At 44.0% G+C, this 26,531-nt stretch overlaps 3 protein-coding genes across 10 annotated transcripts in view; 2 read left to right on the top strand and 1 right to left on the bottom strand.

Moving 5' to 3' along the window:
• Positions 1-2,331, top strand: part of FRY (FRY microtubule binding protein) — a 468,020-nt gene extending 465,689 nt beyond the window's left edge. For all 6 annotated transcript variants that reach the window (XM_059717956.1, XM_019498273.2, XM_019498271.2 and 3 more), the window contains one exon: positions 597-2,331. In XM_059717956.1, the coding sequence (XP_059573939.1) occupies positions 597-855 (259 nt within the window). In that variant the 3' untranslated portion in view covers positions 856-2,331. The remainder of the gene's footprint in view (positions 1-596) is intronic.
• Positions 2,332-5,557: 3,226 nt separating this feature from the next.
• ZAR1L (zygote arrest 1 like) lies at positions 5,558-7,631 on the bottom strand. The gene is made up of 4 exons (XM_059718129.1): positions 7,388-7,631; positions 6,923-7,015; positions 6,732-6,806; positions 5,558-5,915 (listed from the first exon to the last, which is right to left on the bottom strand). Exons 1-4 carry the CDS (start codon positions 7,607-7,609, stop codon positions 5,772-5,774), a joined length of 534 nt encoding a protein of 177 aa, XP_059574112.1. The 5' UTR covers positions 7,610-7,631; the 3' UTR covers positions 5,558-5,771.
• Positions 7,632-17,461: 9,830 nt separating this feature from the next.
• The window catches only part of BRCA2 (BRCA2 DNA repair associated), a 55,127-nt gene continuing 46,057 nt past the window's right edge, over positions 17,462-26,531 (top strand). For 2 of the 3 annotated variants that reach the window (XM_059717355.1, XM_019498294.2), the window contains exons 1-6: positions 17,462-17,546; positions 18,562-18,669; positions 19,564-19,815; positions 24,662-24,776; positions 26,280-26,332; positions 26,431-26,471. In XM_059717355.1, coding sequence (XP_059573338.1) covers positions 18,591-18,669; positions 19,564-19,815; positions 24,662-24,776; positions 26,280-26,332; positions 26,431-26,471 — 540 coding nt within the window. In that variant the 5' untranslated portion in view covers positions 17,462-17,546; positions 18,562-18,590. Of the gene's footprint in view, positions 17,547-17,579; positions 17,630-18,561; positions 18,670-19,563; positions 19,816-24,661; positions 24,777-26,279; positions 26,333-26,430; positions 26,472-26,531 lie in introns of those variants that run through there. The other variant, XM_019498293.2, reaches the window with a different exon arrangement.

Here is a 26,531-nt window from a genome sequence, read left to right as displayed (position 1 = left end):
TTGAACTATCATACTATTAGAAATGCATGTATTTGTTAGCTTCCCTAAATAAATGTTCTTCCCTGAAATACTGTAAGTGATAGAGTCAGTACCCTAAGATTCACATTATTTTTCAAGACATTTCATGATATGCATGTTATTAATCTTTCTGCAGTTATGCTGAAAATAAAGATACCAAATAAGAAAATCAAATGAAGGACTTGTATATTTACAATATCAGGGACATTTGGATCCTAGAGCAAATAAAACGGATTATTCTTGTTTAGAGACCAAAAATACTGCAGTGACACATTTCTGAAAATACAATTGTAGGCCAATGCCTCAGCAGGCATTAATAATTGACTTATATCAGTTCTGTTTCTGTTCCATTATATCAGTTTTCTTAATCTGGCTTTATAGAACTGGAACTGCAGTTTTTATGTGAATCCAGCATCTAATATTCTAGGCCTAACAAACAAGTGTACATTGTAAAAAGTGTTGCTTCCAGCATGACTAGATATGTAAAAAATGCGGTATGTGGATATATTCATATATAAACAACTCAGTGTGTATCCTATTACACAACATGCATGTACTTTCTATTTGTTTTACTGCAGGAGTTTGTGGCCCAATGATATCTTTGGAAGCAGTTCTGATGATGAGGTCCAGACACTACTGAACATTTATTTCCGGCATCAAACCCTGGGCCAGACGGGCACCTACGCACTGGTGGGCTCAAACCAGAGCCTGACCGAGATCTGTACCAAACTAATGGAGCTGAATATTGAGATTCGTGACATGATTCGCAGAGCTCAGAGTTATCGGGTCATCAATACTTTTCTTCCAGACTCCAGTGTCTCCGGCACAAGTCTCTGACAGGAGCCTTGTGTCCCCTTTCTCTTTCAAACTGGAAGTGCTGCCCTGCTGGAGTGAGGTGGTTCAATGTCTTCTCAGCTTTAGAAAGGTTTGGTCAAGCTGTACTCACTCTTGTTACATATAAGACTTCTAAAAAGAAGTGGGCAGACCTTCAAACGTGTAGCAATACTGTCAGGACAAAGGTAACATAGAACATCCAAGACAAAATCCTTTGTTCTGTGTTGCACAGAAATTGGTTAACATTTCACTAGACAACTGCAACTCACTACTGAAGAAGTGACTTCCATTGCATACCAAAGCCTACTACACTGAACGATACTTCCTTTATAGCAAATTAATTTTAGGTTGGCAAAAGTGCAATGTTTCTGCCACTAGAGAATTTTTTTTGTTTGTTTAAAAAGAAACCCTTGTACATTTTTTCTTTCTTTTCTTTTCCTTGTTTGGTTTAGTGAAAGATGGGCAGAATGAAGCTGGCCACAGAACATTGAAAATGTGTTGGTCAAAAGCTGAGAGCCTTTGTATATGAAACAAATTGTAAATGGACTACAATGTAATGTACACTGTAATTTGAATATGATTACTGTATCTTAAAACAATGAGCTGCTATGAAGTACATTTCCGAATGTTGCTAGGCTACTGTCTCTGAAGGTACTGGATCATATTGCAGAGGTCTGTTCTTAGGCCCCAAGTATCATGAATGGTCTAGGTAGAATTTTTTTTTTAAAGACCTCAGCTGCTTTTTACTAGAAGGTTGCTTTTATGAATATATTTATACTATTCAAGGATGGTTGATCTAATTTAACTTGCCATTTTGTAGGAGAAAGTCACATCAGAGTCAAATCTTTTGAACTATTACGCATGCATATTTTTATTTAATATAAATTTGAAGTATAAAAAGTAAAAATATTAACGTGAAATGCAAGTTCTTATTTTATTTGTAATATATGTATCTATATATATTTATATCTATATCTATAGCTATATAGATATAGATATACATCTATAAAGTCATTCTTGTATTTTTTTTCCCCTTACACGTAACTACTGTCTGGTGTTAAATGTGTGCATGTAAACCCGTTGCACATCTGAAACGCTTTTATTCAGACATAATCTGTAACTTATTCACACTGTAAATGCACCTACAGTTTTTTGTGAAGTAACTTTGGTTGATATTTTGATTAGTACATTCATTTAACTAAAATATAAAACTCATATATTGCAACCGTGTACATGCTAAGTATGAAGCTCTTGTCCTTGACTAAGTCTAGCATTGCTTCAAGATCAACAACACAGGTCCACTAAATGTTAAAATTATTTTTTCCTGAAATGGCTAGAATGATTACCTTGAAAGAAACTGATGGAACAGACTGTAAAAACATCTTCATGCCATTTCTCAGTAATAATGCATCCAGGGAAGAGCAAGTAAGCTAACTGTACATTATAAAAAAATAAAATAGTTTTTAAGATCTGTTTAAACTGCTCTGAAAAAAGACTGTGAATGATTGTGTAAGGTTTCATCCTTGTGTCTCAGTGACATGCATTACAAGCTCACTTGGCTTACAAGTAAAAAGCTAGCAAAATCAAGCAGGTTCTTCCTTTCTCCCACAATGATTCCCCAGCCACAACTACCCCTTCAGCTTGTACTGTTGAAACTAGCCCCGCCACTAAATAGCCAATTGTGTTGGTACAAAAAAGGCACAGCATTCATTTGACATGTATGTTGTTATTGCAGGTCTACAAGTTTTCTAACTTATTCTAGCTGTATGACCAGACAGAACAAAGGTCAGGGATCAGCTCTGTTAAGCAAGATCTGCCACAACTTAAAATTTCCTTTAACTCTGCAGTTAGGTTAAGTGACAGAAAACAAGAAATCAAACCTCAACTGAGTTTCACTTCCAAGTACCATTAGGCAGGCTTGTCCAACATACGGCCCATAGGCTGCCACGCAGCCCACCAAGGCATTTTCTGTGGCCCGCGATGCTGTGACGGGAAACAAAAGTAAACACGGTTTACTTTTGTTCCTGCCCCTTGTCCCTCCCCCAGCCCCTCAGCAGCTTCCTAATGGCTGCTGAAGGGCTGGGGAAGGGACAAGGTTCCCACGTGCACCGCATCAGCTTGATGTTGCCAACGCGGTGAATGTGGGAAGAGGAGTAGCCGTGTGCCTCGGGACAGGCTGAGCCCAACTGGAGCAGCAGGGGCTCAGCTGCACTTCCCCCTACCTGCGCTGGTCAGTCCCGAGCGGCACACGGCTCCGCCGCCGCTTCTGCTGGCTGGTGCCGACCCGGGCGGGTCTGTCCCATCTGGAGCAGCATGCAGCTGAAGCTGGATTCCCATGTGCTGCTGGGGATGGGAGGAGCCCAGCCAGGTCGGCACCAGCCAGCAGAAGTGGCGGCGGAGCCATGTGTTGCTCCCCAATAGTCTCTAGCGGTGAGAAAGTTTCTTCAGGGGGCAGAGACCCACCAGACCCTGCAGCCCCTCCTTGATGTTGGAGGTGTGTACCAAAGGGGAGAAGAGTTTCTGGCAGGAAAGGTGGTGGAGTGAAATAGATGTTTCCCTGGAAGGATTTGATATATGTTGTTGGGTAAAATGAATGAATTGCAGTGGGATGCCTTCCCTCCACTGGGGATGCTCAGACATTGCACAGCCAGCAATAATGCTAATGTCTTCACTGGGACTCTAAAGCCCAGGGCAACTGGACTGATGGACTGTGACATTAACAGCTCTGTGACGCTTGCATATTATCTGAGAACTTCAGCTTACTTGCTGAGATCCAGGAAATGAGTCATTTAGAAGGAGAGTTTTGTACTGGTTAGACCCATTTCATTGTCACTTCCTATAACTTCATTGGTGTCAAAGGTCACATGACATCACTTCCTGATATGATACCACTCCCTGTGACGTCTTTGAATATGGCTCACCAGCTCACTGAGTGATAAAAAGTTCATGATCCAGCCCCACATTCAAAAAGGTTGGACATCCCTGGTTTAGAGTAATTTTCACTGGAAAAAAGTTTAGTAATTACTTTACTGAAATCAGTTTTAGCCTACTCCTTTTTACAACCCTGAAATGCTGCAATGAAACAAATGGGATCCAAATTTCATGTATTTGAATGTAGAATTAAACGAGTGTTTAAAATGTTTGTTTACTAGTACCTAGTTTTCTTAAATTAATATGTATATAATAAAGGGATAATGAACTACTAAGGTAACCATAAAAATTCCCACAAAGGAGTAGCCACTCCCGATACCATTTCAAATGAAACCTAAACATATAATGTTCCTTTCTAAAACTTTGACTAAATAGGCTGCATTGAAATATGTTATGAAAATATAATAGGTACTGTCATGAAAAAGCTAAGTCAAGTCAATTAGTGGCTAATGGTCACAATACCTGATGAAATGCAGTTTTACTAATTATGTCTACATGAAATGTTTCTGAGAGTAATGAACCTCTTTTCCCCATCTGGAAGTGTCCAAGGGTCTGTTAACTCCTTTACTGCAGTTATTTACTACGTAGACAGACCTTATGCTAGCTACAAATGAAAAGGTCTCTCATTAATTACCGTTGCCCACTATTTTAGGCAAGTTGCCAGTAGATCTGTACTACTGTCTATTAATCTGACCCCCTGCCTTATTGAAAAGTTGCAATCTACAGATTGGATTAGGCTTCAAAGTTAATTTTTTCTTAGTGAAGCTTCTTCATTTCCACTGAAGGGATGACTTAAAATCCTAATTTTCCTAGCAGGGCCAAGGAAAGAGGATTTTCAGGTTCCAAAGCTGAATGGAATTTTTATTACCGGAGCTACAACTGGGTGTTAGGGCCACTGGAGATGAGCCCAAGTATCACCAGCCCATAAGTTCAGAATTCCATTACACCAACTTAAGGTTTCATTTTCATATTAGATTCTATTAGCACCTTAGTAAACATTTCAGAATTAGTTGAGATAATGCTCTTCCAATCTCTCAGTGATTTGTACTGAGCTTGTTTAAGCCTTCTACCATAGTCAAGGTTTGTTTTAAAAGTCTCATCTTACCTTTACCATGTGTAGGCCGAGCAGTAGTCTTTACACTCCAAGGAAAATTGGAGTATTCTTACAAGAGTGTCCCCAGGAGTCTAAGCAACTACTGACCACATGTGAATTAATATGGATTCTATAAGCTAGTTATAAAAGTTGTCTGGAAGTATACTAGAATGAGTGACTGCTACCATTTCACTGAATACAGATGTGACTCTAGAGACATGTTTCCCCCTCTCCCCGCCCCACTTACAGACCAAAAGCCTTGTTTCTGGTCATATCAAAAGACCTGCCTTTCAATATACTGCACTGTGATCAGTATACTTTAATTATGTGGCCGAGTCAACACCTTCCCCATTTCAGAAAGGCAAAGCAAAAAAGACGATTCCCACAGCCAGCCTAAGAGGTACAGACCATTAGTATAATAGCCCCAGAGCCCTTTCTTTTCAGCAGTAGAAGCTATGGGTAGAGTAGGGTTCTGGATGAGAAGCATCTTAGCTTCCAATTCATCTCTTTTAGCACATGTGTATAATGAGAAGAGGGAGCTACAGCATGGCCTCACTGCTCCCATATAGTCTTTTGTGCAAGGTATCCAAAGGAGGAATTTCCACCCTAGCAGGAATGATTATAATGATTTTCGTTCTAAAGAAGTCTTCCCCTAACCACATCATGATGAGAGGCAGAGAATACCAAGTGCAAAGTTTTATTGAGATTGACTTCTAATTAATACTGTAGAATTATAAATTAGTGTTATAAATCATACTAAAACAAAAAGAAAGTCTTTAATCCAATATCCAATGCCAGGTCAAAAGCCTAAAGTCAAATCCATAGTACAAAAACTGACAAAAGTGCAGAGTGCAAAATACAAGAAGACTCAAGGTAAGAGAGTCAGGCCATGGGATCAGACAATGTATTTAAAGCTGTAAGTATTGTCACAGGATAATCTCTTGCCTTTGCAGCGGCCACACAGTTCTTGGCGGTGGGGTCTCTTGAGGTCAATGTGTCTTTTCTTCTGTGGGCAGGAGCAATGAGTCTTTGAACAGGTCTTGGTTAGAAGGAAAAAGGACAACAGTTTGTTAGAAAGCAAAAAGGGAAGACCTGCTGAACTTCTTTCTTTGGTTTCAGCAAAATGAGGCAGCTCTTCTGCTGCAGAGGTAGCCATTTCTACACTATCCTGGCATTCTTGCCCTCATAGGTCAAAGGCAGCAAGCACTCAAAAACAACCCCCCCCCCCCCCAAAACAAAACAAAAAACCCCACCTGGATTAACCCACATTTATGTTTGGTGCTTAAAAGCAGCATGTTGCCAGGAGTCTCTTGCAGTTTGTGCTCCGAAGCCTAGCAATCTTCTAGATGCATTAAGGCCCCAAATCCTACACACATGTATTTGAGTAACTACGTCCAGAGGCAATTTATACATGCACTGCAAACAGCCTTGACAAAGTGCAAAGATAAGGACCTCCAATACTGGTATCCAAGTAACATTTCTCTCCATCATTCAAGCAAACTTTAGAAGCAACCAAATACCATCCACCAACATGCACAAGACCATGTCAGTAAGGAATAAGAAAGCACCATCTGGGAACTCTGTTTTTACAGGCAATTTCTCTTTTGCAAAGGAGGCCTGGGCAATATTTCCACTGCAGCTGCAGCCTCTAGAAATAAGCCACAAGAGGGAGGAAAAAGGTTGGTTAGTTGGTGCTGACCCGAGTTAATACAGCATCTAGGCCAAGAAAGCATTTAAGGCTTACACACAAGTGGCAGCAGATTTAGGGCTCCTGAAGGGGCCATGGATGCTAGAGAAGTTGCGTCCTGGCTGCGGCAGAGCTGGGATACAGCAGAACACGTGAACACACACTCACCTGGCACTGGATGGCTTCCACTTTGTAAGGATTGAAGCCCTGCTGGCATTTCCGACAGAGCTGCTTGAAGTAAACCTATGAGGTGGTAAGTGAGCCCATTACCACAGGGACCTCCCACACAAAGCACAGGTTGCCAGGACTTATCTCCCGGCTCCCCCCAGCTCAGACGAGTCGAGGGGAGGGTTAGGTACCTTATTACTCCCAGAAATGCACCAGACGTAGGCGCTCTCCCAGCGGGTTTTGCAGTCCTTGCAGTGGAAGTAGCCGTATTTCTGCTCCAGGAACTGCATGCGAGACACGGCAGCGCTCAGCGCAGGCAACCACCTACCGGCCGGGCCTGGGCTTCGGCGCCCCTCTCCTCCCGCCCGCCCACCGCGCACCTGGAAGGCGGATCGCTTGGCGGCCCGGTCCGCAGGCGGCGCCTCTCCCAGCGCGGGCGGCTTCCCCGCTGCCGCCTCTGCCGCCTCCTGCTGCTGCTGCTTGGGCGCCTCCGCCTGCCCCGGGGCCGCGTGGGGCGGGGGCGGGCAGGGCGCGGCGGGCGACAGCGGGCGCGGCCCGAGCGAGCACTGCACGGCGGCGTCCACGCGCGGGTTGACCTGCACCGCCGCCTCCCGCGTGTTGGCCTTGCGCAGCCGCGGCGTCAGCCCCGGGCTCACCTGCGACAGCAGCGCCTTCAGCTGGGCGCGCCGGTAGCTGTCCGCGCAGTCGGCGCCGCCCAGGGGCAAGGGCTCGGCGGGCGGCGCGCCCAGGTAGGCGCCGCTGCCCTTGCTCTGCTTCCAGCTCGGCTGTCTCGGCTTGGGGCCGCCGCCGCAGCCCGGCGCCATGGGCCCGCGGTAACCCTGGTACAGGCTGTAGGGCGGGTAGACAAAGCTCTCCATAACCGCCCTCCCGACACGTGCCCGCCGCCGCCCGCTCTTATCCCGCCGCCAATTGGCAGGGCGCCTCCCTCCCGCCCCGCCCCGCCGAGCCCCACCGGGGGCGCAGCGCTGCCCCCCGAGGAGAAGAGGATTTCCTTCCCTCTCCCCCACCTCGAGATGCTGAAGTCCCGTTAACCTCCAGGATATTGTTACTCCTCAGAAAAGGCAGGAATTTCATGCTCCTGATTGGCAATGCACGTGCACTCTTCCCCCCCTCCCCCCCAGCGTGGCGGTGCACCCCCTGCGAAAACGCGCAGCCAACACTGCGGGCGGTCACCGCTCACCACCCTCCACCTCACTGCTGACGCCGCTGGCAGTGCCTGTGACCAGTTCACGATCACCACTGGCCACCACCAACACTGCAGGTGGCATCTGCAGATGGTCACTGGCGCTCACCACCCGTTCCTGCCGCCAGCTTTGTTGCTGCCTGTGGAAGCTTCCTGCTTGCCACCATCATGCTCCCACCGCTGACAGCACCCTTGCCTCCGCCTGCAGGAACTCACGGTGTCCCCCCAGCCTCCAGGGGCATGCGGTGTTCATGGGAGGAGCAGATTTGTGTGAATCCCTAGTCCTGTACACAGTCCTGGGCCCGTGGCCATTTATTCCCATTAACGAGCCCATAAAGTCAGATTAATGTCTCTATCGGTGACTCTCAGCCAGGCTGGCACCTTGGGTGCCCTGAGGGACTTTCCCAGGTGCCACTGGTTGGTGTGCAGAGGTGGCTGGCAAGATACAGCCAGAGATTTGAAAGTGTTAAAGCCCTTCTGTCCTGCCAGGGTGTTTCTGAGCTCTTTGCAAGGGACAAATGGCTCTGTTATTTTGCGGTTCTCAAAAAAATGGGTGAGAACTAAGAGCTGATGTTTTCTGAAGGGTGCCTCAAGCCGAAAACAAGGCCACAGGTCCACAAACCTAAAAAGAATTACTGGTCTATAGGGTGGTAATTCATCCGGTTTTATAGAGGACAGACATGTTTTCTGGTCCTCTGTCCTCTTGATATGAAACCAAACACCTTTATGTCCTCTGTTTTTCACTGCTCAGCATCCCCACACCCCCAGCTGCCGACACCACTGCAGCTGCCTGCAGGAGCTCCCCGCTCCCCACCACCAATGCCACCACTGCTGCCTGCGGGACCTCGCCATGCCCCCCAGCCTCAGGAGGCGTGCGATGTTCATGGTGGTAGGGACAGGGGGACAGTTGCACTAAATGCAACTGTCCTCTATTCTTGAGGTACCTCAGCGGCCACCCTACTGGTCTACGTCGTCGGCTCTCCAAAGGGCGGTGTTTTCCTATGATCCGCTGAAACAGTGAGACAAAATCCTTTGTACATTATACCTATTAACACCCCATCAAAAATGGAGTGTGAGTTGCTGTTTTCCTTTTAACTCTATTAGGAACAGGACTGGAATGGATTTGCTGTGTCATGGAGTCCAGTCTTTTGCTACCATAGACAATCGTGTTAGACCATCCTTTTTACAAATTTATGAAGAGCCATCTTAAAATCAAAAGACAAGTCAGTCTGCTGGTGTGTGGCAATTATGACACTCCAGTAGCCTCCTGAATCTCTCATGTATCACCATCCTGTGCCTCAAAATGGTGGCGGGGCACTTGAACTAAAGCTCATCGAACGGGCTTTCTTTTAAAGTAAAAGGAAATTAAAGCACCCCCACCCCTGGAGCACATGAAAAAGTGCCATTAATGTCTTGAATAGTATGATCTGTTCTAAGATTGGATTTACTTTTTTCACTGCTGCCGTATATTAGTGGCTCATAGGCATCCTGTGATTGGCTAGTACAACCAAGGCTTTCTCCATCTTGACTGTTTCCAGCTGATGAGCTACCAGCCTATAGTAGAAATTCTAGTTATTATTACATTTTGTACTATTAAATTCCATCCCATTGCTATTCTTCCAGTCTGCAAAGACACCCATTTTTCTACTCTGTTATTCTGATCCTGCTCTATGTTGACACTGCCTCCAGTCATCAGTAAATTGCATTATTGCATGTCTGCTTTTGTGTAAAAGTTATGAATGGAAATATTATCAGTTCCAAAACTGATACTTGAGGAAATCTACTAGTAACTACACAAGCCTGATGGTTCCCATTCAGCGCAATTCATTGCCATCTCCCATTTAGTCAGTTATTTACCCAACCATTCTACTAATTGCTGCTGGATCAATGGCATCCTGTGCTAGGTTTTCTAGAATTTTGGGGTGAAAATTATCCAAGCGCCCCCAGTTTGAGCACATTAATTTCTTTGAGTTTTTCTTCCATTTCAGGTGTGGTAATTTCCATATTTATACCTTTGTTCCCATTAACTATACTGCCTTTATTATAATAATTCTTATAATTTTTATCAAAACATTTTCCTCATTGGAAACTGAGGCAAAATACTGAATTATCTTTTAAGCCTGATTATCTCTACTCCATTCTCAGTGCCTAGGATCCCATTTCCTTTTTCCTCCTCTTTTTTTATGAAGCTGAAGAATCTTTTACAATTTATTTTAATCTCCTTTGTAAAATCACTTAAGTTTGTCAATGTTTACATTAGCCCCACAATTCCTGCCCTCAAAGATACAATACCTAGTACCTTTTCCCATTCTTCAGAGGTTTTAGTGCCCTTCTTACCTTGAGGTGGTTATCCAGGTAAGTGTGAAACCTTCCTTGCACTTTCTCTCTCTTGCTTATGATGCAAGTTCAGTATAGTTTCTGTATTTCTGATTAGAAGAAATTCCAGATCGCCTCAGTGTTCAAGTTTTCTTCATTTGAGTTGCCTTCACTGATTAGTTCCCTTCATTTCTCAGTCTTCCCTTTTGCAACTGAAAACTATAGTGTAGATTTGTTTTTGGTTTCAGTCTAAAACAACTTGTGATTCCCTCAATACAAGTATATTTTGCACAACTAGCTCTTCTAGCATGTCCGTACTATTTAATCAAATCTAAAAATAGCATCACCAAATAGTTGGAAAAATTCTTCTTTGCAAGCTTTTGGGTATAAATACCTGAAAGCTTGCAAAAAAGACTTTTTCCAACTGTTTGAGTTAGTCTAATAAAAGATATTAGATTGACCCAAAGGACCTTGTCTGCCTATGTCCTTAGACCAACACAGCTACAATCTATCTTAGAACTTGTATAACATTCTGGACATGCTGAAGTCAATGGCAAAATTTCAGTTGACTTCACTGGGGCCAGGATTTCACCCTATAGCTCAGCTGTGATATTTGTAAACACAGAGTCCTTTACAAATGAAAACCAATATTTGAACTGAACCTGGCAGATATAACAGGCTCATATTAACTCACTTCCCTAGGCAGAAAAGTCCTGACAACTACACTAAATACGTGTAGCTTTCAAGAGTGCTGAAGCATCACAAATGAGGCCAGGCACTTGGGGCACCTACCACATACAAGGGCAGCACTGGTTGTAGTGGCTGCTATTTTTTTCTGCTTCCCCCCTCCTCCCCTGATCCCTCCCCACCCCACATTCAGGCTCAGAATGGCTGTTTCATTGACCCCACCCTAATTATACTACTGCAGGGTCCTAAATGTTGAAAACACTGTAGCAAAGACTTAATAGAGGCAGCAACATCCCTGCCATCAAGCAAAGACTGCAATTGTTTAGCTAGCTGCTTGGAGAATCCTAAAACAGTCAAAGGTTTAAAAATACCTTGAGACTGCAAATCTTTGGAAGGACAATAAGTACACCCTTTTGAGAACATGAAACGGTTGTAACATTTGCTGTGATGGAAAGGCTACTCTTCTATATTTCATTTGTTCAAAAAAAAAGAAAAAAATGTTTATTGTTGACATGGAGAAACTGATCCCACCAAAACATTTTTTAATCAGATCTGGATATAAACTTAATTGCAACTAGACACAAGATCTTTGGACTATAGTCAGCGAGCTGTGTGTTAAGGCCTTTGAATGGAAACTCTTAATCATTGCTACCCATTTTTGTATCCTCACTAGCCCGTCTCTTAGGACTTTTATACACACGAGGTTGTTTGTATCTGTTTAACTATACTGACCTAGAAACCAATAAGGTACATTTAAATGGGTGAAATCCTCCAGTGTGGAAGCTGTCATACTGCTATAAATGTACTAATATCTGTGCGATTAAATAAGTTATTTATATGTATAACTTATTTAATTACACAGATACTAGTACATTTATAGCAGCATGACTGCTTCCACACTGAAGGATTTCAGTGTTAAGAGGATGTCTTTTCATAACAGTATCACAGTAGAGAGTTGGACTAATTTCACTGTCATTTTCTTAGTTGATATGGTTAAATCAGTACAAAAATCTTTTGAGACTGCAGAGTTTGCAAAATTCTCTCCTTGCTGAGAAGATAAATAATTTCTTTGCATTTTTCTTCACCATAAATAATGATGGAAAGATGTGTGTCCTAGATAAAATCTTTTCTAATAATAAAGATGAGGAATGAGCAGCGATTGAAGTATCAGAACAAGTGACTCAAGAAAATATGATAAAAAAAGCTGTAAGTCTCCAGGTCCAGATGATATACATCTAGTGCTTCTAAAAGAGTTCAAGTGTGAAGCAACCGAGTTTCTAGAAAAATCTGTTGCCAAATAGCTACTGTACCAAAGGATTGGAGAGTAGCAAATGTACCAATATTTTAGAAAGGCTCTAGGCTGTCGCTGCCATGCACAGCAGCGAGGGGTCCGGGGCCTTAGGGGCCCGGCAGGCAGATACTTGTGACGCTTGGAGTGGAATTAGGCACGGACGTTTATCGGTTGCAAAGCAAGATTGTTTACTTACACCGTCAAGGTGGTGAATGACGGAGGTCAGAGATACTTAGTTAGTTACAGCTTAGAGTTCGTGAGGTCGGTCTGCAGAGGTGTTCGGGCAGAAATGTCGGGCCGGCAGTCGTTGATTTACGTCTAAATTTGGGTCGGTGACGGGGAGGCTTTGGCAATTGATCAGATTGTCAAGTTACTCTGATACGTATGTTCAGAGGTCTCCGACTTTGTGGAAGTGCAAGCGAGTTTTGTTTGTGTAAGAACCAATTGTTTCATGCCACATCATAAATTTAATTAGAATCGCCAATTATGTAGCAGTCTCCGCTAGGGTTTTGTTGCAGGGCTACTCCCCTTTTACTTTGACCAATTATAATGATTTATGTAAAGCACAGAGGGCTAAAGTTTTGTTTTTGTTAGTGTCGCAGCTATAAATCTCTTTTGTTGGCATGCACAGCAAAAAAGGCTGTTACCAGCATCTTGTTAACCCTTAGTTAACCTAGTGCGGAATGAGAATGCTTTGAATGGTATCTCTTGCTAGTGGCATGGGCACTGCTTAATTGGGTTGTGACATAGGCAAAGAAGGTTCTTTGGGTAAATCCTATATCTTTTATTAGACCAACTCAAATAGTTGGAAAAATGTTTTGTAAGCTTTTGTGTACAAATACCTTTCATCAGATTATAGAAGTGGCTGCAGTTTGTCTGTGCTCTTCGCATTTGTTTTGGAGAATTACGGATGAATAAACTTCATATCTGTGCTTAGACAGAGAGAGGTAGAGAGATTGGTTGAAATGTCTAGTTAAAAGCATTAATAAAAGAGTTGGAAAGTCATAAAATGTTAGGGCATAACTACCACAGTTTCTGCAAAAGAAAAACATGTCTTGGTATAAAAATACTTTTAACATGTCAATAAGGTAGAGAAATAAAGGAGAACTGATGGTAATTATTTGTTTAGCCTTCCAAAAGGGCTCTTGAAAAAGTTCCTCCCAAGAGTCTAGTAAAGAAACTTGAGAAGCAAACCACTGTCATGGATAAATAGTGGGCTCTGGCACTGGAAATAAAGTGCTGAGTTTTCATCGTGGTTAACCTCAGCGTGCCTCAAGTTTCCATATTAAGTCCAAGATAATGTAATGCATATATTGATGACTGACAAGGAGATGAGAAGGAACAAAATTTGAAAATCATGACTGGAGGAAGACGTTGAGGGATTTAAGTAAAGTACGCAAATAGGCAACCTGACAGGAGATTAGGTTCAGTGTAAATAAATACAAAGCTGTGCTGAATGGAGAGAATATTGTACAACACATAATAGGTTTCCAGATTAGCTGTACCAAATCAGGAAAGGGGCCAGCACAACATTGTGGCCAGCTAAATAAAGACTTCCAGGTACTGTGCAGCTGTGATAAAAAAGAATATTGGTTGTTAGGATGCATAGAGAATGGGGAAAAGAAAAATATGGAAAACAAATGCTATTATATAAATCGGTTATATTAACTCTTCTGGGAATGTGGTATAGTCAGCCCATTTCAAAAAGGAAATTAAAGATTTACTGCATTCATCCAAACCCAAGACGACTTTGAATTTAAGACACCCCCTCCCCCAGTAATTAGATTCTGTTGTAATTTTCCATATATATAATTAATTAGTGGAAGGTCTAATTAAACTTTTCCACTGCTGTGGTGGGGAAAGAAGTGGCTGGAAGGGGGCAGGGGCCAGACCCCTACCCTTTGTTTCGCTGCCCTGTGTTCTCCTGTGCCTGTCCCCACTGATGTCTGCCCCTTGCCATGTGCTCCCCCACCATATGTTCCCCTGTAGCCTGCCCCTCTGTGCCAGTGCCTGCCTCCCTCCCTAGCCCCACATGGCTTTGCCTGCCCCCCTATTCCCTTCCTTCCCACACTCTGCTCCCCCACTCCAGCCTGCTCCCCTTGCCTTCTGCTCTGGATCAAGGCTCTCAGCAGCAGCTCCACCACTGCCCAGTGCAGCCTGGCAGCTCCCAGCTGGGCAGGGTCAGGACTGGAGAGACTAGAACAGGGACAGAAGGTAAGGGGAGAAAAGGCAGCTGGGTGCGGGAGGTAGGCAGTGGGGAAAGTGGAACATGGCAGGGCAGACTGAAGTTTACCCCTCCCTCCAGTCTCCCTGCATTGTCCCCAGCCACGTGCCCCTTACCCCACCAAAGAGCCATTCCAGCCAGGGGCAGGCAGGGGCTTGGCACTGGCTTCAGCCCCAAGGTGGCAGGGCACCAGGCACTGGTGGGGGTGGTGGGAAGGCAGAAGGGAACAGACATCCAAGGTGGGGACAGGCATGGGGAGCAAGTCTCTAGGAGGGAGAAGAACCAGGAAGCAGGTTGGCGGGGGGAGTGGCTGAGGGGGCAAGCAGAGCGGCAAGAGGAGGGGGTTTGCTTTACCTGCCACAATGGTAAGGAGGGCAAATTTAAGATGACCTTCCAATAATTAAATTTTATACCTGGGATATTATAACATGTATAAATTTCCATATACAGAACCTAATTTTGAAGGGGAGTCATTTTAAAGTAATCTTGGATTAATGTAAATACAGTATTTTCCCCTGGCAACATAATTAACTAGTTTAGGACTTTTGTCCAGGACTCTTTAAGCAAAGCTTAGAGGAGGATGTTGGTTCCAGAAACTTATTCCTTCAGCACTTTCTTTTAAAGATTACAGTGGTTTTCATTGTTTGGTTCAGTGTAATAAAAATATATAAAATAATGATTGGTATAGAGGTGTGAGGAATATCAAGAGCTTTGTTTTCCCATTCTCAAAACGCAAAAGGGGATATATAAAATTGAAAGATGGCATATTAAAAGATGATAAAAGTCAATAAGTTTCCATATAATATGTAATTTAGTTGTGGAACTCTTTGCCACCAGATCATATGGAGAGCAAGAATTTAGGGAGATTAAAAAAAAGGATTCAAAATGTATGTAGATAACAAAAGTATCTGGTGTTTTAGTTATGCTAACAATGTAAACTAAAGTCTAATGGATAGGGATTGGAATGAGACCTGTTAGTACATTTGCTTATTGTGGGGTTTCTTGCAAATTCCTCGAAAGCTTTTGGCATTGGCCATAACCAGAAAAAGGAAATTAGATTAGATGGAACATGGCAATTCAATATTGCAGTGGTATTGCTATGGGTGTGTAGGTAAGTGACGGGAACTGGTGTGAAGAATGGAAGTAGTGACTCTGGCTCAGGGTACAGGGCTTGAGAAAAGAGGTCTCTAGACATAAAGGGGACATGGTTTTATAATAGCACAGGTTATCAAACAGTAAATAGTGGTGAGAAAGGAGGTTGCCTTTAACTGAGTGCCAACAATTCAATTTTCTTTGTCTCTATAGATAAACTAGGAATGCTTTGTTTAGTTTATAAGAAGTAAGAATATGATATGTTCAACAAACCATTTTTATTTTTCTCCAATTTGTTTCTCCAGTTATTATTAAGATATCAGTTATATGGTAATTTCATACAGTTCATCCTCAAATAACAAACAATAAACCTTTGTAATCTTTAAGAGAAACCGCTGAGGGAATAAGTGTTTCTGAAACCAGTATAAGTTTTGGTTAAAGATGCCTGGACAAAGCAGTCCTATGTCAGCAAATCATGTATTTGTATACATGAATCATGTATTTTTAATAATTCAAGAGTAGTATAGGATTTGGATGATATGCAGTAATTATGGCATGGCACCTCACCTTATCATATCAGGATATCAGGATAAAGAGAATATTGATTAGGTTCAATACATTGATTGGGATAAGAATTTTCATGAAAAAATTGTATGTGAACATTTTAAGGGTGCCTCATACACAGTAAAACCAAATTAAATTTCCATGGGACACCTTAGCATTTCCTATCTTTGAGGGATTTGACTTCTCCACCTTAACTTTCTTGTAGCTCCCTGGTTTTAGCAGAACTTTCCTTCCTTCCACATATGGGACCACATTGACTTTCCTTATGGGTCATCAGCAGGCTTGGCATTTTATTTCTATGGTAATGACCCATTCTTTTGGAGAAGGCAGCGTAGATGTGCGCCTTATGGACTAAATCAGAGCTACCTAGCACAAACTTTTATGAGTTTGAGCTCACTTAATCAGCTATACTAATATGTAATATATAATAATATATATCTCTAATTTAGTCCATAAGGTGCAAATTTACCTTGCCTTCTGTTTGACTTCAAATTAACTCCACTAATTACCTCTCCATATTCTTGGAGGCAGTAGCGTAACTCAGGGGTTTTCAACCTTTTGGGGTCAGTGTACCCCCAGCTGCTGGTTGACGAGCTGAGGGAGGGTCCCCCAGCAGCCGCTCAGTAAGCGTGCCAGTGGTGGTGACAGAAACGGCGGCTGTGCCTGCTGCTGAGTACCTCGGAGGCTTTCCCAAGTACCCCCAAGGGCACGCATACCCCAGGGTTGAAAACCCCTGGTGTAACTGATAACGGGTTATCCTGTTATCCTGTGTGGGGAACGGCCGGCACTGGGACATGACAGGCATCCTGTCAGTTGGATATACATCTATTTGCAGAGAAACACTGAGAGTCAGGAGCTGGGGGCCCACTTCCAAGGTCTGGATGGGAAAGCAGTCACAAACTCCAGTTTCCCTCCTCCATGCTCTCCTGTCTTGGACCTGCTGTTTCTTCCACCCCCAGCAAAAAGGAGGTGCTTAGCAGTGTTAGCCTGAAGCCTAGAGATGCACCTTACAGGCTGCAGACTCCCTGCAGCTTGTCTCGTGCCCATAACTCCGTTCCTCTAGCCCCTCGAGGGGCTGGGGCCGGGGTGTGCACGGTCTCCAGAGGGAGCTGTTGCTGTCTGTGGCGTGCGCGGGCCAGGCTCCGCAGGATGGTGTTGCTGTGGGGCGGGGCTCAGGCTCTAGAGGGTGCTGTGGCTGTGGCTGCCTGCTCCCGTCTTGCAGCCACAATCGCTGACTCTTACATCAGCCGGACGCGGCGGAGGCGAAAACCCCTGGAATTCATGCCCCGCTTGCGCCTCTTACTTCCACTGCGCAGCTCCGGGCCGGCCCCGCCCCCTTCCAACGGGCCGTGGCACGGCCAAGCCGGGCCTTACTGCGCAGGCGTGGGGCATTTGGCGCCAGTGCTTGAACGCTGTGGCTTAGGTGGCGGCGCGGAGGTACCGGCGGGGCCGGGCCGGGGTCTGGCGAGGGGGGACCCTCCGGACCATTGAGAGGAAGAGGCGGGGTCCGCAGGGAGCCGGTAGATTGCAACGAGCCTGGGGACTCCCTAGGCTGCCGCAGCCTGGCTCTTGGCTTGGGTGCAGCAGCAACCACGGGGGTGGGGGGAGGTGCAGGTAAACCAGTGTCTCCCTCCTCCCCCAGTACCCTCCCTGAGCTCCTGTGGGGAATGAGTTCAGAATGAAACAGTGGGGCGTGGCTTTGGGCTAGTCCTTTAACAGCCACCCCTGTGTCCTTTGCAAGTATTTTTAAGCCCCTGGGGGGTGTTATAATTGGTTTAAAGGTAGCTTTGTTTCCTTGAATGGTTTGAGATTAACCCACATACATAGGGGGACATTTTCTGCCTACCGAGGAAACCATGAAATGGATGAGGCATAAAATATTTTCATTTGAAAAATGCACTTGTCTTAATTGTTTCTAACAGGCTTTAAAAAGATGGCAGTTTTAAAATTGGCATGGCAGCTGTTCAGCTTCCAGTTAGTCCAGTTTAAATTTGTATTTGGCCTGTAGCTTTGCTAACAAAACCGTGTTCTCTAGGTTTCCGCCTCATGTAGGGGAAGATAAACATCATTTATCAAGAATCGGTGTGAACGTGACTTTGGGGGGGGAGGGGTATAACACATCATCAAAGTCTTCTGTAGCTTCCAGAAACTGTCTGGATACTGTTCTCTTGTGTTCAGAGTTGAGTTTCCATGCCCTGCTTTGAAACTGTCTAAGTTTTATGCTGGTTCTAATGTTAAGGTGCCTGCAGTGCAACCATAACCATGTCCTATAAAAACAGATACCAATTTCTTTGGAGTCTGTCATTGTGATTCTTTTAGCTGGCTAGAAAGGATATTACCTGGCACTAAGTGCTTGCTGCTTTATTTTGCATGATGAAACAAGAAATTGGGAGTAGTGCGCAGCAGTACAATTAATAGCTGAGTATCAAAGCATTTTCATATTATTTTTCAGGTTTATTTAACGCACATTCCATTAATGCTATGGATAAGGAAATGGCTAATAAACCTGTTGGAAGATCAACTTTCTTTGAAATATTTAAAACACAATGCAGTGAATCAGGTACAGTTTTATCTTAATTTGAATAAAATAAGTAACTTTTAAGACATTGCTTATATCGGAGAGATTTTCTTGTTGCTGCATTCAGCAGATATTTGCAGTAAACTGTATCCTATTGAAGAGTTCAGTTTAACTTTATTGTCTCTCGTTTCCATATTCTTTATACGCTGTTTATTTTGCTATGCTTATGTTCCTTTTACTTAATTATTCCTTTTATCTTCGTCCTTTGTATTTCTATGAAGTTCTATTTTTGTAGTTCATTTTCTTTCATGTTTTCAATTGTCAATCAAGTTAATCCATTTAAGATTTTGAACGGATTGATTTAATATATTGTTTATAAGTTATAACCTTTACAGATGTAATTAAAACTAAAGGTCTAGCTGTAATCTATAGCAGCTTTCAGAGTGGCTCAAATCTCATAAATATCCTAATATTTAGACATACTTCCTGTTGTCATGGTCAGGTCCCTTATATGTAAGTCAAGTCACCGTCAGGCTTTTGTGTTTTGCAGCATCAGCATTTCTGTATATCCATGAACACTCTTAAAAATCCATTGCAACTTTCATCACAGAAGGAGTAAGACTTTATTACTATATTATAAAGTTTTGTGGCTGCAGAGTGTTGATTTTCTTTAACAAGACAAATTAAATGTCCAATAATTCAGTTACTATGTGATATCTTGGAGGGGACATTTAAACTTACTTGATTTAAGCCCATGTTACATTTTATTTTTACATTTGAAGAACTATATGCACTGGATCAATCAACATGTTAAGTTAAAACTGTGCTACTTTGTGTAATTGGCACAATATTTGATTAGATTTTGTTATGTTGCTTTTTTTTTCTCAGGGGGGAAAAAAAAAGGTGATGTAACATACTGGATATTTTTCTCTCTAGACTTAGGGCCAATAAGCCTCAACTGGTTTGAAGAACTTAGCTTAGAAGCTCCACCTTATGAATCTAAAATGTTAGAAGAACCCGAATACCAAACTGGCTGGCTTGATCAAAGTACTTTTAAAACTCCAAAGGGGAAACTTTCTTTGTATAGCCAGTTGGCATCAACTCCACTGATTTTCAAAGAACACAGTACAACATTGCGACTTCTTTCTTCTCCTGTACAAGACCTGGGTCAGAAAAGAATAGGTGCAGGTGAGTTTGTACTGAAGTAAAAATGTGATTAGAGCTTCTTGCAGCTCTCTAAGGGGGAGAGTTTTATATTTCATTATTACAACTGCCAGTTAATAATGCAAGACATAATTATTATATCAGTGTTAAATGATAAAAAGCCCTTGGTACTAAGTCATCTAATGTATTATAAATTACAAAAACTACAATTATAATTCATTATAATGGGACCCAGTTTTATAATGAGTTCTGATTGGATCCATACGTGCAAACTCATTGCAGGATTTGGATGCGATTCCTAGTTTTTTAATTGCCATTTATATCAGCAATATATACGTTTGAAGTTGCTACTTGCTAATTTATGAATAGGCTAAAAAGTTTGCTGGCTTGGGGTAAGTAGAAGAAATCCATGGTAGGTCTCCAGTGCAGTGCTTGTGGATACTCATTAATCTTTCTAATGAAGACATGTAAATAGTTGTCTTGTTTGTCGCTGCTTTAATCAAATTGTGATAGAAAGCTTCCATAGTCATCTTCAGTATATGTCAGCCTTAAAAAGGAGGAGTTATCCTGTTACAGAGACTTGTTCTCTTTAGACTGCACCTCATTATCTTCACCACAGTAAGGTTGCAGACCCACATGATTCCTCTGAGGTAATTTACTTCAGATTTTACCCTGAAGTAAAATTATACCAATGTTTAGAGTGGATATATGACCAGTTATTCACTGAAATCTGTCCACCGTATGCACTATTAAAGTATGGAGCCAACTGCATGATTACTACTGAATAGTTTAGCCCTGACTTAACTCTATAAAGAAGATTGCAAGGTACAGGCCAGAACTGGCCTGCAGAGCCCTATCACCCAGCTTGTGGTGCTGTCTGAGGGTCTGAGACTAGCCCTACATGTCGTATGCAGTCTCTGTTGGCCCCAGCCCTACATGCTGCTTGTGGTACACAGAGCCCATCTGGTACAGGCTACGTGTCCCATAAGGTTGAGAGCTGGTAATCGCTGTATGTAGTGCTTACACCAGACTGGCCCTGCATGCTGGATCTGGGGCCAGTCTGATTCAGGCTGAGACACCAGCCATGTGTGCCAGATCCAGAGCACAGTTTTGTAATGCCGGGCTGGGCCAGCAAGTACTGAATGTGAGGTGCAGGGATGGTCTGAGGCATGCGCTGCACGCAGCACCCACACTGGCCCAGCCATGCACACGAGATCTGGGGCTGGTCCAAATCAGGCCCATAGACCAGCCCCATGTGCTAGATCAGGGGTGAGCAAAAAACAGCCCGCGGGCCGGATCCGGGCTGTGAGGCCATTCTAGCCGGCCCGCGGGACCCCTAAAAAATGTAGAAAATGAATATTTATCTGCCCTTGATTCCTGTCAAAAATGACAGGGCAAACCTAACCCTAACCTAATAGTGCTGCTGCTAGTTGTCCCTGGGGAAAGTACATTCCTGTTCATGAAGATGAGCTCTATGGGCACGTCCAGACAAGTGTGGTTGGGAGGTGTGGCACCGCAAACATGTTTGCAGTGTCACATACCGCACAGTCCAGTGTTCTCCACACTGCAAGGGTGTGTTGCCTGACTGTGTGCTGCTCTGGGGTTTGTTTGGGGGGTTTTTTTGGCTGAGGGCTTTTTTGGCCCCAGGATATCCAGGAGTCAAAAAAACCCCAAAAAAACAAAAACTGCGGGGGGGCGGGGGAAATGAATTAGTGCACACTTGGGCAGCATGCACTGCTGAAGAGCGGAGCTGGGCCACCTTTTGGGCCACCCCCAGACTTCACTTGGCAGGATTGCTGTGGCTGCAGCCCCAGGAGGCCCCCAGCACCATCATCTCCCACCTCAACATACTGGGCTTGGTCCCCAGGAATCTGGCACTGTTGCCTCCCACCCCAGGGGGCTGGGATTGGGTCCCAGAATCCTGGCACCGCCCCTGCCCAGCCCCCCACACTAGGATTGGGACCCTGGGGCCCAGCACTGCTCCCACCCAGCCCCCCACACCAATCAGACCCTGAGGCCTGGCACCTCCCCTCCCACCCACCATGTGCTGGGGGTCTAGCACTGCCTCTGCTCAGCCCTGTGCTCTGGGATTGAGTGCCTGATCCAGTGCATGGGGCCCAGGATTCCCCATAAATCTGGAAATTTGGTGGTGGAGGAGCAGTGCCACTGCTTTTCTACTGCCAAACTTCTGGACCCATTGGGAGCCCTGCAGGCTGGATGGCACAGGGCCATCTACTGGGGTTTAAGCATACCTGTTACATAGGGTTATTTTTATTGTTTTTGAATAGCAGTCTTTACAGTACATTTGAATAAAGCTTTTTATTATGAGCCCCTTATTTTCATGCATGAACAGTTACTTAACGAGCAGTCTGAAAGCAATCTGATTGGAATCAGTAGGACAGTTCCTGTGAGTAACTGCACACCAATCTGGGGTGTCTAAGTCCAGTTCCAGTTCCCAAGGTGAAAGCGCTTTTTCACTTACTGTTTCCAGACACTCAACTGTTCAAGGGACACTTACAGTATAAAAAGTACTGTTTGGGCTTCATCCATAATACCACAAATGCTTTCTTTATAATTGTTCACTCAACCCAAGAAAATGGTTGCTTGTACAGACTTGAGATGATGCTGACAAAATAAATGTAAAGGTGATTTTTGGGGTGGAGGGGAGCTTTTGCAAAAATCTCTTCTCTGATAGTAACAAACAGAGTGGTGATATTATATCTTATATTATGGAAAATACATAGGAATTAATTGAAATAAATGTTAATTAAACAAGGCTGATAAATTTCATAGGAGTTTTTGTTATACATTTAGATTATTTTTAGTATTGTCATTTTGACATAGCATTTGAACATGGTGTCGTAGAGCACTGAGGTGCCCTGCTCCTAAAGAGGAGAAACTGATAGAGAAAAAGCCCTAGCAGTGAATAAGGAGCCCAGCTGTTGGTTGCCAGGGGAACTGGAGTCAGCAAAGGACCCACACCTGCCAGCAGTCAGCTAGCTGTAAGGGGCAGGGCCTGGCTCTTATAAAGCCCAGGAGCTGAGGCCAGGGCAGTTCCCTGCCAGCAGCGAGAGAGAAAGGAGCTCCTGGAGTAAAGATGCGAGAAGAAGCCTGACCGCAGGTACAGCTCAAGCCGGGTAAAGGATGGCAGCTCTAGGATGTCTGAGCCATGTGGTTTTAGCCAGGCGGCTTTAAGCTACGTTATAGCCTAGGGGCTTGTGTTTTGCTTTTGCTGTTTATCACCGGTGGTTTGGGTGAGGGTATTAGGGGTTGGAGGAGGCCTCATAGGGGACCCATAGTAGCGTGGGGACCCCAGCACCAGTAAGGGCATGGTGTACGGGGTGCATAGACCCCAGCCCCAGAGAGGGGGCGCTATTGAGATGCCCCAGTGTGGGTGTGGCGAGCCCCAGAGAGGGGGCCCTATTGAGACGCCCCAGTGTGGGTGTGGCGAGCCCCAGAGAGGGGGCCCTATTGAGACGCCCCAGTGTGGGTGCGGTGAGCCCCGGAGGAAGGGGGTAGCAGCACGGTGAGCCCCGAGAGACGGGGGGCTTTACTGAGAAGGCCCAGTGCGGGCACGGAGAGCCCCGGGAGAGGGGCAACATTCTTGAGAAGGCCCCAGAGAAGGGGGCAGCACTTAAGAAGGCCCTGAGAGAGGGCAGCAGTACTGAGGAGCCCCAGAGAAGGGGGCAGTATTATCAAAAGGGGCAGCGTTGTGGAGAAGGCCCTGGAGAGAAGGGCGGCATTACTGCAAAGGCCCCAGAGAGAGGGCGGCGCTGCAGAGCATCCCTGAGAGAGGGCAGCACTACGGAGAGGACCCCAGAGAGGGTGAGTGTATATTTGACAGACCAACGTCTATTTCAGCAGCAAGGCTTGGGGCGTGGTATAAGGGGTGGTTGGAGCCATGCATAGCCCCTAAGGCTAGGGTGTCCCTGAAGCACCCATCATAGAGTGAGAACCCATAAGGGGCCTGGGAAACCACGGGGTCTGAACCAACACCAAGAAGTGACCAAGAGGGTGTAAGGCAGCCTCCCAAACTTATCTAAACATCAAAGATGTGGCGGGCGAGAATTAGAGGGTGCCCTTGGGCTGACTTGACACTGAGAAAGGGGCCTTAAGGAGATCACGGCCCTCCTGGAGGACCCCACCCATGACACATGGTCTGACTGATTTTTCTGGCATTCAGTTTCAAACTTCCTAAAGTGACAGAACTGTTCATGCCACTTTTGCCATGGAACCACTGTGGGTGTCTATACATGTGCTCTAGGGTGGAGGGAGGGAGGTGCTATGATTAGAGCAGCTCTGAGAGTTGCTTGTGCCCACAGTATCACATGTATTCAGTGTCCTGCACTTCAAAATGGCAGCAGGGGAACTTCAAGCTCATTGAATGAACTTTAGTTGCATTAAAGCACCCCCGGTGTCATTTTGAAAAATAAGGACGCTACATACAGGTGGCGCGAAGGCTACTGGAGCATGCTAATTAGCACACTCCAGCAAGCTTGCAGCAGACTTGATTGATCCAGTCTTTTCTGACGTGTGCTAATTAACATGTGTTGGAGCAGAGCTCTGTCATGTGTATAAGGTGCCCTGTGAGCTGAGGCAGTGCCAGGTGACCCAACCTGGCAATGGCAGTGTACCACCCCTTGACCCACTCTGTCATTAACCCTGGTCTCTTTGCAGAACCTCTGATGACTATCTTGGAATACAGTTTGAAAGCTACTGATTTATGGTGTCATTTTTAGAAATATAAGAAACTGGTATTTGTGCTTTGTTTTTGTTTTGTTTAAAAAATTAGTCTGCAAAAATCAAAATAATTCCATGCAAATATTCAAGATGTGGCTGATTTATTGTACTATGTATGCAAATATTGCAGGCAAAGAGAGTTTGGCTAATAAAGAACATAGAACTAGCCCATGTATTATGAAGACAAAAGTGGATCAAGCAAATGAAATATCTGTCTCTCGTTTTGATACTTGCCTCAATACAAGGTACGTTAAGAATGTTAGCTTTTCTAAAAATGAATTAATTAACTTCTTCCCATAAAAGAGTTTTTAAGTAAAGTACTTATTTAAATTCAAATTATATTGCAACTGTATTAGGTTACAACAGACCTGGAGACGACGTATATGAAATTTTAGAACAGAGAGATTAATCTTGTTATATCCTGTAAAGTGCGTGCGTGTGTGTGTATGTAATATTATAGCATCTAGCTGAATGAATTGGAACTTGTCTGCTACATTTTTAATTTACCCTTGTTTTAAATTGGTTGAACTCTTATGCTGTTGATTAAAATATTTTACTTTTCATTTAACTAAGCTATAGTATAGCTTGCATAAGACATGTTAGTTGACGTTGTATCAAATGATAAGGATTGTAGAAGCTAAAATAATGACCATTAAATAGTACCTGCAATATATTAGTATCATATGCTAAAAAAGAACTCCTTTCCCAAATAAATTAATGACTAAATGTTCATTGATTCCTTGTAATATTCTGTTTTCTAGAATTTTTTTTTTTCAAATCAAGCCAAAGTATTTCAGGTTAGGCACAGGCATACGTAGTGACGTATGTTAATTTCAAGTGACCACCAGCTTAAATATCAGATTTCAATACAATTCAATCAGTACAGTCTGTATATAAATTCCATAGATTTTTAGGGTCGAAGGGACCTATTAGATCATCGTGTCTGACCCCCTTCCCTGGACAGGAAAGAGTGCTGGGTTCAGATGACCCCAGCCAGGTGTTTGTCCAATCTCCTCTTAAATTCCCTCAAGGAAGGGGATAGCACCACCTCTCTTAGAAGTGTATTCCGTATTTTGGCAACCCTCACTGTAAAGAATTTTTTCCTGATGTCCAATCTAAATTTGCTCTCCTTCAGTTTGGCCATTGTTTCTAGTTATCTTGATGGGCGCCCTGGTAAACATTGTATCCCATATTTCCTGCTGTGCCCCCCTGGATGAGTTTGTAGACAGCCACAAGATCACCTCTCAGCCTTCTCTTGCGGAGGCTGAAGAGATTCAGGTCCCTCAATCAATCCTTTTAGGGTTTTTCCTGTAGGCCTTTACCCAGATGGATGACCCTCCTCTGAACCCTTTCCAGGTTATCTACATCCCTCTTGAAGTGAACCTCCCTTCTCCCCCTCCAGCCCATTGCTCACAGTCCCCAGCTGGCTGGGAGGGCTGGACTGGGTGGAGACATTCCAGCAGCCTCCTGGGAGGTGTGTGGAAGCACCCCCCAGCTGCTGACCTGAGTGCCAGCAGGCACCGAGGCCCCCCACCAAACAGAACATCTGTTAGGTTGGAACATGTTCTAATAAAATGCAATGGAGCGCTTTATACGTGGACTTTTTGAACGTCTGCACTTAGCCTTAAATTACAAATGCAATTTTATGACAGGTAGTTATGCTTGGTGGTGCATATTATCTATTAGGAATGCTTACCATTTTCTATTAATAAACAATGATAATTTTTTCCTTGTTTTTGCCTGTATAGGTCACCAGTTTTAAGAAGTAGTTTCAGAACACCACAGAAAAATATGGTTCCTGGTGTGTATATTTGTTCTCTGCCTCCTACTAATGAAAGTATCCAATAACTTCTAGAGGTAATAGATGACTTAAATGTTTTGATTCATTTTTGTTTTCAGTGGCATATGGAAGCTTATTTTGCTCACCTAAGCTGTTGGAGGTAAGCATTTTATTTCCAAGTGCTAGTTTCTGAGAGGTGTTCTTGAAATTCATTGTAAAA

This window comes from Alligator mississippiensis, chromosome 1, assembly GCF_030867095.1.
Source record: "Alligator mississippiensis isolate rAllMis1 chromosome 1, rAllMis1, whole genome shotgun sequence".
NCBI lineage: Eukaryota > Metazoa > Chordata > Crocodylia > Alligatoridae > Alligator > Alligator mississippiensis.
Note: the sequence above shows the minus strand (reverse complement) of the source record. Positions and strands in the feature narration are given on the sequence as shown.